The 12,150-nt window shown below is 40.4% G+C and overlaps 1 protein-coding gene and 1 non-coding gene across 2 annotated transcripts in view; both read right to left on the reverse strand.

The window, feature by feature from the left end:
* LOC145411054 (sodium- and chloride-dependent glycine transporter 1-like) overlaps positions 1-12,150 on the reverse strand; it is a 132,626-nt gene that overhangs the window by 66,583 nt on the left and 53,893 nt on the right. The window contains exon 3 of the mRNA XM_080281127.1: positions 4,985-5,116. Coding sequence (XP_080137253.1) covers positions 4,985-5,116 — 132 coding nt within the window. The remainder of the gene's footprint in view (positions 1-4,984; positions 5,117-12,150) is intronic.
* On the reverse strand, positions 3,462-3,580 carry LOC145411069 (5S ribosomal RNA). Its single transcript, XR_013899362.1, has one exon. It is a non-coding gene; the product is annotated as a 5S ribosomal RNA (ribosomal RNA).

A 12,150-nucleotide genomic window follows, 5' to 3' on the forward strand; every position in this document is an offset into this window, starting at 1 on the left:
TATATTTCCAGAGGATATGGCAGCATAACTGGATGGAAATAGTCATACTGTATCTCATCAGAATCAACAAACACCCACATCACATATCCATTATGATTCAGTCACATACAATATACAGATGTATTTCTAATCCAAATCATATTTCCCTGATACAATCATGTATGCAATATATAACATGGCAGATCATCTGTATTGATAAAAGAACCTGTGTGTGTGTGTGTGTGTGTGTGTGTGTGTGTGTGTGTAATTCACCGGGTCGGTCAGGATCACTTGATGGTCGTGATCATCAGCTTTTACCCTCCCGGAAGGGAACTGAGAGCTCATATAGTCCGATCTAAGGGCAAGGCTGTGACCTTCACACATGCACACACCCATCCCCTTGCTCAAAGGGGACAGTAACCACCCATTTCGTCAGTGAAACTTTTCGCAACCTGAGCAAGGCGCGAACCCCCGTCAACCAGTCGGCAAGCGAGAACGTTACCACTGCACCAGCGAGCGGTGTGTGTGTGTGTGTGTGTAATTCACCGGGTCGGTCATGATCACTTTGTGGTCGTGATCGTCAGCTTTTACCCTCCCGGAAGGGAGCTGAGAGCCCATATATTCCGATCTAAGAGCAAGGCTGTGACCTTCATACACCCACACACCCGTCCCCTTGCTCAAGGGGGACAGTAACCACCCACTTCGTCAGTGAAACTTTTCGCAATCTGAGCGAGGTGCGAACTCCCGTCCACCAGATGGCAAGCGAGAACGTTACCACTGCGCCGCGAGCGGTGTGTGTGTGTGTGTGTGTGTGTGTGTGTGTGTGTGTGTGTGTGTGTGTGTGTGTGTGTGTGTGTGTGTTCTTACCTAATTGTATCTTTACAGGAATGAGTCAAGCTCGTAGTGTCCTGTGCATTAAACCATTTTTATTATACATATCCTTTAATTTATGAGTAGTTTTGGCACACACCATTTCATTAAGTAGTGCATTCCACTGATCAATTGCCCTATTTGGGAAACCGAATTTCCTTATGTCTTTATCGCCTCTCTTTTTATGTAGTTTTTTGCAGTGTCCTCTTGCTGATGCTTCCCTATAGGTTGCATACTCATTTATATCTATTTTTTCTTTCCCTGAGATGCATTTATATACCATAATCATGTCTCCTCTTTTCCTTCTTTCCTGTAGTGTTGGTAGATTCAATTTTTCTAGTCGTTCTTCATAGCATAGATCCCTTAAGCTTGGTACCCATCTTGTAGCTGCCCTTCGTATACTTTCAATCTGATCTCTGTGTTTTTTTAGATGATTTCAGACTACTGATGAATACTCCAGAGTTGGTCTGATAGAATGATGTTATCTTTCTCAGCATGTCTTCATTTATATATGTGAATGCTATTCTCGTATTAGCATGCAGTGTATACATGTTACGTACCTTCTCACTGATGTGGTCAGCCAGAGACAGTCTGTTATTGATAATCACTCCTAGGCCCTTCTCCCTTTCTGATATGTGTAGGGATGAACTTCCTAACATATAATCCCAGTCTGGTCTTTTTTCACTCTTATCAAACTTAATTACATGACACATGTCCACATTAAATTCCATTTGACATTTATTGCTCCATTCATAAAGTTTATTTAATTCTTCTTGTAGCTCTCTGCAAGAATCTGTGTTAGTAATTCTCCTTTGTATTTTTGCATCATCAGCAAACATATTTAGATAGCTTCCATTTCCAATGTTATTGTCTATGTCATATATATATATCAAAAACATAATTGGTGCCAGCACTGAGCCCTGTGGAACTCCACTAGTCACTTCCCTCCATGATGACTAATTTCCCCTTAGTACTGTTTTCATTTCCCTTTTTCTGAGAAAATCCTGCATCCAACAGTACAGATCACCCTTGATTCCTCCTTGATGGTACAGTTTCCATAAAAGTCTTTGGAGTGGTACTCTGTCAAGTGCTTTCTTCAAATTTACATAGATACTGTCCACTCATCCTTCTCTTTTCTGTAATGTTTCTGTAATTCTACTAAAGTAGCTTACTAGATTAGTAATACATAATTTTCCCTCTCTAAAATCGAACTGCCTTTCTGTTATCATACTGTGTTCTTCTAGATGGTTAACCCAAACTTTTCTTACCAGCTTTTCTAATATCTTACAACACTGGTCAGTGATACTGGTCGGTAGCTGAGCGGATTCTGTCTATTTCCTTTCTTGAATAAGAGAACAATGTTCGCTTTCTTCCAAATATTAGGTAGTTTACCTAGACCTAGGGATTCCTTGAATATTAAATATAATGGTCTGCTTAACGCTTCTGCATATTCATGTACCACCCAACCTGAAATTTTGTCAGGACCATTTGCTTTTCCATTGTCTAATTTACTTAACTCTGTCTGTACTTTTTGTTCTGATATTTGTACATCTGGTAATATGTGAGGGCATGCGTGTTCCATATCATCTCTCTCAAAATTATTTTCTTCTGTAAAGACTGATTAGAAATTTTTATTTAGTGTTTCACAAATATCATTCTCTTGTGTATAGATGATCTCCTTGTCTGTAATGGACTGTATTTTATCTTTAACAAGGCTCTGCTTTGGATGTAACTGTGAAATAGCTTAGGCTGATCACTACTTTTATTTATATGTCTTCCTCAAACTGTCTTTGACCTTCTCTCCTTATCCTTGTATAATAATTTCTTGCCTGTTTATAGTTGTTATATGTCCTCTCACTATTGTGTCTTCTGTATCTATTCCATAGCAAATCTCTTTTTTCTTCTGATTTTTTACACTCTGCATAAAACCATTTCTTTATTTTCATTTCTGTTTCTTTGTGCTGGGGAATGTAGTTTTGGACTCCTAATTCATAAAACTCACAGAATTTTCTATATACAGTATAACATTTAACCAGTGGATTGCCAGCCACAGCTCGGGCTTGGTAGCGTCGTGTTGCAAGCCACAGCTCAAGCTGTGCTGGCCGAGCATCACTGTTAACAACTCGATCCCTATGCAAACTTATGCATGGCACTACGTAAAGATGGAGAGAGAGAAAAAATTTTTTCTTTTCACCAGATGATGCCCTGGATGTTTATCTTCAAGTTTATATAAAAAAACTAAAAAAAAACTTTTTTCTTTCATTTTTGTGCACCACGGGCTGGGATAAAAAAAGGTAATTGCACAATCCACGGGTTAAATCTTGTCCTCCAAGTTCCTTACCCAATCTATTTCTAGGAAATACTTCTTTAGGTCAAGGTAGTTACCCTTTTTGTAGTTTAAGCTCTTTTTGTAACTCTCATTACTGTTAACTTTGTCATATGCAATCCTGAAGTTGCAATTTAATACTGCATGGTCACTTTTGCTGAATGGAGGGTTCATTCATTCACTGCCAGACGCCATGTATCCCAAACGAGGTGACCAAGGGCTTAGAGTTAATTGTTTTACAGGGAGGGGCACTAATCCTCCACCAACCCCACTTGACACGCAGGGATGCCAACAGCATCTGGTGTTCCCAGGCGGTCACCCATTCAAGTACTAACCAGACCCAGCGTTGCTTAACGTCGCTGATCGGACGGGAAGCGGTGTACTCAACGTGGTATGGCCGTAGTACTTGGATGGGTGGCCGCCTGGGAACACCAGATGCTGTTGGCATCCCTACGTGTCAAGTGGGGTTGGTGGAGGATTAGTGCCCCTCCCTGTAAAACAATTAACTCTAAGCCCTTGACCACCCCGTTTGGGATACATGGCGTCTGGCAATGGATGGATGGATTATTTTCTTGCCTAGGAATATAAGATCTAGTACTGATGGATCATCAAGTCCTCTTTTTTCTCGTGTTTCCCTATGCATGTTGTGTTAGGAATAACTCCTGCACAAGATCCAGAGTTTTTTATCCCAATAGCTTTCACGGCTTCTTACATCTAAAGTATTCCATTTTATATCTGTATTGAAATCTCCAGTTAATACAGTTCTTTCAGATTTCTCTTCCACTCTATGTAGTAATGCTCTTAAACTCTGAACTGTACTTTCAGCTAGGTCTTCATATTTGCCTCTTTTTCAAGTGTTTGTTTTGGATAGCATGTATAAACCTTCAGATGTATTAATCTCTGCTCCAATCAGTTCTACTTGTGAGGGTATATCTAGTTCTATTTCTTTGACTTCTAGATATTTCTTGGTTAACCCGCCTCCTGCCAATGACTTACAGGTATGTCAGCCCATATATGTGCAGACAGTGCCAATGACAAACATGTACGTCGGCAGTTTGATATATTTGCCAAAATTCAAATATTCAAATTAGGCACAAAAAAATCAGCTGGGATATTCCCATGCCTCTCTAGGCCTTCCTATATCATCTATATACCCAACAAGAGTGTTTTTGGCTCAAATAGCATAGTTAACGATGAAGAAAATGAAGATCTACCTGAACTCAATGCATGTCGGATGTGGCTGATAAAGTCTATGGGAGTTACTGTACTCTGAAGTTTTCAGCTGCCTGGTCAGGGAGAATTAACCTCAAAATCGACTCAAATGGCTTCTGTGAGTCCTTCTATGGTTGTTTTCCATGTTTTCTCATCATTTCTAACCTATCTAGCAAAAAAAAAAAAAATTGGCTGGCACCACGGCTCCATGAGGGTCCAAAGTCTGCTGGCACTCGAAGGGTAAATTCCTCCTCCTTGTCTCAATTTTTTTTTTTTTTTTTTTTAATGAAGTTTGTATTGTATAATTAGAGAGGTGTCACAATTCTTGTACTGTAATTGTAAAAACAATGTACATGTGTGTCAAGTGCTAGTGAATTCCCTATGGAAGAACTGGCGCTTCTGAGAAACAAAAGACCAATTATTATTATTATTATTATTATTATTATTATTATATTCCTTAAGTTTAGGGTATCGTTTGATATCTTGGGGGTTAATTCTGTTTCAGATGGGCAAATAAAATGGGGTTCCTTTTCTTTAGTATAGTCTTTCATCTTTAATAATTTAATGTGTGTGTGTGTTAAATGAGAATCAACTTACCTTGGAAGAGAGGACATATCTTCCACACCGTAATGGGTCCCTCTCGTCCGAACTGGCCCAAACACAGCTCAAAGAACATCAGTGGCATTCCACACACAAACAGCATAATGCAGTACGGGATCAGGAAGGCACCTGCAGCACAAACATCAAACAAATAAAACTATCTTCTTTCACTGGCTCAAAACCACATTTTCTTAACTTGCAGGTTCCAGCCAAAATACAATGCAACATTCCGCTTATGAGTTCATAATAATAATCTAATTCCCTATTTCAGGGGTTAACTGTTTAAATTCACTTACTGAAAAATTATTGACTGGCAAAAAGTAAATCCCCAACTTCTGTGATTGTGCAAACGTTAAACTCACCAAAGTCATTAGAGTTTATCCGGTAAGGTGTCAAATTTGACATGTTATAACACGAGGTAGTGGGTGGGGGGTGCCCACCATCCACTTGCTCAATGTAGTGCTGCATTCAGGTGTGTGTGTGTGTGTGTGTGTGTTCTTACCTTACCTAATTGTTCTTACCTAAATGTATCTTTACAGGAATGAGTCAAGCCCGTACTGTCCCGTGTCTTAAACCATATTTATCGTACATATCCTTAAATTTGTGAATTGTTTTGGCACACACTATTTCATTCGGTAGTGCATTCCATTGATCAATTGCTCTGTTTGGAAAATTTCCTTACGTCTTTATCACCTCTCCTTATGCAGTTTTTTGCAGTGTCCTCTTGCTGATGCTTCTCCATATGTTAAGTAATCATTTATGTATACTTTCTCCTTCCCTGATATGCACTTATATAGCATTATCATGTCACGTCTTTTCCTTCTCTCCTGTAGTGTTGGTAGATTCAGTTTAGTCTTTCTTCGTAGCTTAGGTCCCTTAAGCTTGGTATCCATCTTGTAGCGGCCCTTTGAACTTTTTCAATCTTGTCTCTATGCTTTTTGAGATGAGGACTCCAGACTACTGATGCATATTCCAGGGTTGGTCTAATGAATGATGTTATTATCCTTCTTAGCATGTCTTCATTATGTATGTGAATGCTATTCTCATATTTGCAAGCAGTGTATACATGTTCCGTACCTTCTCGCTGATGTGGTCAGCCGGAGATAGTCTGTTATTGATTATCACACCTAGGTCTTTCTCTCTTTCTGATGTGTATAGGGTTTTATTTCCTAACTTATAATCCCAATCAGGTCTTTTTCCACTTTTACCAAACTTGATTACATGACACTTGTCCACATTGAATTCCATTTGCCATGTACTACTCAATTCATGAAGTTTATTTAATTCTTCTTGTAGCTCTTTACGTTTAATCATGCCGACCCTATGCAAATCGCAATGATCAAGGCTTTGAGGTTTACTGTAGTATTTGAGTCTTATGATGTACAGTACCTTGACCTACAAAATATCTGAGGGGGAAAAATGACAAATTACAAGTTAGTTTAAACCACTGGGGGCTTGTTGAACTCTGTTAAACTATTCCCTTCACTCACTTTATTTTTTGTATCCCGACGATTTCGTTGATCTCTGGGGAGACTGAACTGGATGATGACACAACCTTCATTAACCTCCTTCACTATGGTGTTGTTCCAAATATAAGAAAATTATTTGGGGTTATAGTAGCAGGAATAAAACTAATGGTATATCATCGGAGTGAAAGTGTTAAGCTCCTGACATCATTTTCTCATTCAGAGGCACAAACAGAATAAAGGTATACCATAGGACTGCAGGGGTTAATACATCACTCATTCAGATGGCAAACAGGGTTATACCTGATCTTCATTTGTTACATGCTATGCGATTTATTTTACCATCTCTTCCATAAACTAAAGAAAGGACGAAAGAAATATACATGATAGGACGACCGAATTTCAATGGCACTGGAAACTTGGTACAACTTCTTCCTCCTATACTCGTAGTACACATTGATATCCTACCCATCCATCCATCACCCAATCCTACACTGCCCGAAGAGGAGCGTAGGACCCCGGGGCCAGGCAGTTGGTCTCGACATTTAAGATGAGAGTGACCAGCCTCACTCATCCCTGAGTGGCATTACATGTGCAATCAACCCCAACCATCCCTTGGATATAAACCTTCACCGGCTCAATCCGACTGGAGCGCAATAAATACCCACTAAACCACAAGGTGCCAAAATTTGGTTATATGGTTACCACCCAGCGTAGTAAAAGGTTTCCTGGTGTACAGGAAACCATTTGGCTTGTCACTCAGTGTAGAGTCACCCACAGGCAGAAGGAAGAGGAAAGAATGAAGGAAAGACACAAGAGAGAGTGTAAAGTCACCCGCAGGCAGAAGAATGAGGAAAGAATGAAGGAAAGAAAGACAGAAGAGGATGGATGGAAAGAAGGATGGAGGAGAGGAAAGGGCAGACACCCGAGAGCAGCACTACATCAAGTGAGTGGATGGTGCGCGCCCCCACCTACCACAATCGCAAACTATCCTTATTAAAACGATATACATAAACTTTATACTTTCAGTTTCATGATTTTTTTTTTTTCCCCTTCATGCAGCAACTTGTTGCTGCGATGTCTATTAAATGCAAGGTGCCAAACCATTCAAACTCTTTAAAACGATATACATAAACTTTATACCTTCGGTTTCATGATTTTTTTTTTTTCCCTTCATGCGGCAACTTGTTGCTGAGATGTCTATTAAATGCAAGATGCCAAACCATTCAAACTCGGCCAAGTCATGCAATTTCCCCATACGTGTACTGGTAAGGTTACAGAAGTAGTAGTGATGAAAACTTTTTTTTTTTTTTCCTCGCACCAAAGTCATGTTACAGTACATCACTGACCCCCTTGTACATCAACTGATAGAAGAATGTTAAAGCTTTTAAAATATTATACGTTATTAAATACAAACAGCTATATTACGAGGCTAAAACATGGATAATAGCGAAGGATAATAAAGAAAGCTAATATGTAGTTCTTCATTTAATTTTACAGCCTCTGAGTTTGAGTTACTGCATTTAACCCCTTCAGTATGATTTATATTCTCATCTATTAGCATACTGGGCGGAGCAAGACTGGCTCTCGTACTAAAGGAGTAATGTGTTTCGGTTAACATGCAGGGGCCTTTCTCATCCTCAGGACGGCAAGACTTCCATATTCCTCTTGAACCTCAAAAATTCCTTAGATTTCATTTTAAGATTCACTGGATTTTCACACATTATAACATACCCATGTATTTTAAGGTATGTGTGTCTTTACTTCTCCCACATAGGCAAATTTACCCCAAATTATCATCGTACACTGTGGGGTGGAATTCAACGACGTGTCATTGATTTCTGTACTGCATTGTACTCCACTAGTAGGCCTAATTTATATATGATCTATGCTTATGTATATGCAGAAAAATTATTTTCCCTGCAAAATGCACTATGGGTGGGAGATTAAAAACCTAAACTATATAAAAAGAAATTAATAACTCTCAAAACCTTGAACAAGTTCATCATTTCATCCTTAACCATCGTAAACAGGAGTATGCTTATCCTAAAACAGGAAACATAATGTATCATACATTTCTGAAATTCCTGATGATTCCTTATATTACCTACATTCCTTAACAAAATTCCTCTAAAGTCCAAAAATTCATAACATGGACAGTGGAAACACTCCAGGACTGTCCTTTTAATGCGCATGGGCGAGTTTCTTGCTATGGCTAACTTTACAAAATATTACATTTCAGACAACGAAAGGACTGAGAGTACAAAGACTGATGTTAACTGGCCAGCTCATGCTGCCCTTATTGTTAGTCGTGTTTTCTTGCCGGGTTTCTTTCTTTTGGTCTTTCTTGTTTAATTGTGGCAGGCACTTCTACCCTTCAGAATTATCCGATTCCAACCAAACTTGGATACAATGACCAGTCTACGACCTAGTTGTGTCAGCAGGGTTTGGATGCTAGGCAACTACTCGTTCCATAACAAAGGCCGAAAAAAACGTGTTTTTTTTTTTTTTTTTCCCGTATGTTTTGAGCTGTGGACGCATGACTCATGGGCGCAGTAAGCTCTGACTTCTTTAGGCATAATCATGAGGTCATTCCCCATCGGAACTGTGCCATCCATTTTCCTCTCTCTCCTCTAGTTTTCGAGTGGCAACCCTGCAAAGACTGGCCTCAGTGTCCCCAGCAACCAGTACCGGTTTTCAAAAATGTACCCCTAGTTCCCCAGCAGCACAACGGAAATGAATGAAACTTTGCATGCTTATAGGCACTGACTAGTACTACAACTTTCTATCGTGCACCTACATGCTACATTGGCCAGGTCAGGGATCAAAGGTCATCAAATGCGAAAACTTTGAAAAGAGCTAAAATCATGGCTATGCTTGCACGAAATGTTAAAGCTCCCAAAATGATTAAGCCAGGGCCATGATTCTTGGGTGGAATGTTGCACTGGAGTACCTCCATACAAAAATGACATATAGTGTCGAGATTCACTTCCAGTCACTGGCAGTGCACCTAGAAGTTGTACCTCTGGTGACCCACTCTGCGAATTTCAAGTTCCCTAGCTCCAAAGTGGGTGGATGGAATACAATGAAACTTTGCATGGTTATAGACGTTAATGCGTACTAGAAGTGTGCTTCGTACATGCATGACCTATATCCACCAGGTCAGGGGTCAAAAGTCATCGAGTGCACTTCAGCAGAAAATCGCTAAAATCATGACTAGGCTCACACGAAATGCTAAGGATCCAAAGGTTATTGACCCAGAGCCATGTTTCTTGGGTGGGATGTTGTCCTTCCATACCACTATACAGGAGCGACTTTTCATACCGAAACTCATTTCCGGACACAGACAAAGCTTGGTTCGCTTAGGGCTGGTCATCATCCCCCACCAACTTGTAATGAATAATAATAAGGTCTTATATGTGACCAGCTAAAAAGTTAATCAAATAAAAAGTAATTCAATGCAATTATGTGAAGGACTGTGGTGAGTAGCGAGTTTACAATCATAAGTCAAACAAATTAAAAAGATCATGTCTACTGGTTATAATTGTTCCAAGTAATATTTTAGTAATTTCAATGCTATATGCCACTACTCTATCTCACACTTCGACACAGGTGTAAAAATAATCCATTACTATTACAAGCATAGTAATCAGCAAAGGTCTGCCGTTGGAATGACTCAGCACTTAGAAAGTTCCCCGTACTTTTGGAAACATCGAGAACATAGCTGAAAACTGCATAGAGACGATAAGACTGACTGACTTGTGGAACCAAATTCCAAACTATGTCCTAAAATTAAAGGCATACACAGCATTTAATGAAATGTGATTATATTATAATAAAACAGTATGGGACAACACGATCCTGACCCATCCAATTCGGTACAAGAATGACTCAAAAAGTGCAATACCTGTGCACCCACAAAACTGGTCTAATGGCTGAACATATACCTTTGTATTACGACCCTGACGTTTGCTGACTGCTCACAAACTCGAATTCCTTCATATTTCTTTATCCTGAATCCTCCCACAAAGCTGGTCTTCATCAGATCGAAACTGCTTAAGCTGACCTTGTCCTGTGACCATGACCTTTGACCTTTCTCTGCGACCTTGAAACTTAATTGACTGTTTCCAAAATCTGAATCCTTTACTCTCACTTCATCTGAACCCACAGGCCTACACATGACCTTGACCTTCAAACCTTAGTTGCACCTCAACATTTTCACCAAGTCTGGTCAGAAGTGTCTTAGTTATTTTGCTCACACACAGATGCGAGGCACTGACAAGAAGCTACGCGTGGTGGCGCTGTGCATCCTGAGCCTGCACGTGATGGCACTGTGCACACTGGTTGGTGCAGCCATGGCGTTCACCTGGGAGCTAAACCTCCTCATTTTTCCCTGTAACTTTACGTGGGAAGGACCCTGATCCAACCCCAGAAAGACGCTGCCTGGCATAAACGGGGCGCTGATTCCCTACACGATGTACTGTTCTACTTGTAGGATGGCCCCACACAGGCAGTTGCATACCTGTGGTCAAAGGGTTGTTTGGCCAGACAAAGCAGGGTTGAGCAAAAACAACACAGACACAAGGATCGAATTTTTACCTTGCCCTGTGGCATTGCCCTTTTACTGTTCTCATAGCTGACTTACTTCGATTTTGTCTTAACCTGAACCGTTCCACCATGTCTGATTTCAATCGAAAAAAAAAAAAAAAAACTAAGCTGTTTATGCTAAAACAATGTCTGACCTAGCCCTGTGATCTTGGTCTTTGACATATTGTTGTAGAAGAAAAAAAAAATTTCCTAATTTGCAGACCCTTAATCCTTCCATGAGTTTGATTACAAGAGGATTAAAACTTTTTTTAGCTCTCCTCGTTTTCACACACACACACACACACACACACACACACACACACACACACACACACACACACACACACACACACACACACACACACACACACACACACACACACACACACACACACACACACACACACACACACACACACACACACACACACACACACACACACACACACACACACACACACACACACACACACACACACACACACACACACACACACACACACACACACACACACACACACACACACACACACACACACACACACACACACACACACACACACACACACACACACACACACACACACACACACACACACACACACACACACACACACACACACACACACACACACACACACCAAGCGAGCTCGCGCCAACGATTATAGTCTATTACGGCACGTCCACATATGTGCTCGAACATGTGTTGACAACGCAGCTGGCAACATGTTTGGATACGTGTATGCAGCAGTATTTGGACAGATGTATGCAAACATGTTACAGTGCAGCTTCAAACCTGCTGGCAGCAGAGGTGGTGGGATAAGTGTATCCATGCAAGGCAGCTGAGACTTCACCATGATGTTGCCAGCATGATCTGGACGCTGCTGTTCCAAGCATGTTTGAAGCTTGTTCGTTATTGTGCTGTTTACACGTTGCCAGCACTTGTTCTAGTACAAGTATGAACGCGCACTAAGATATCATTCCTGTGGCTGCCAGATGGTTTTATTCAGCATAGAACAACTTTATAGTGAAAGGGGTTGATAACAGCTATAACACCTCCAAGTTGGAAAGTCCTTAACAGAATGAAACCGTCTGCTGCTAGCAAGAATA

Source organism: Coenobita brevimanus, chromosome 87 (assembly GCF_032717465.1).
Source record: "Coenobita brevimanus isolate Jiangsu-jjx chromosome 87, ASM3271746v2, whole genome shotgun sequence".
Classification (NCBI taxonomy): Eukaryota; Metazoa; Arthropoda; class Malacostraca; order Decapoda; family Coenobitidae; genus Coenobita; species Coenobita brevimanus.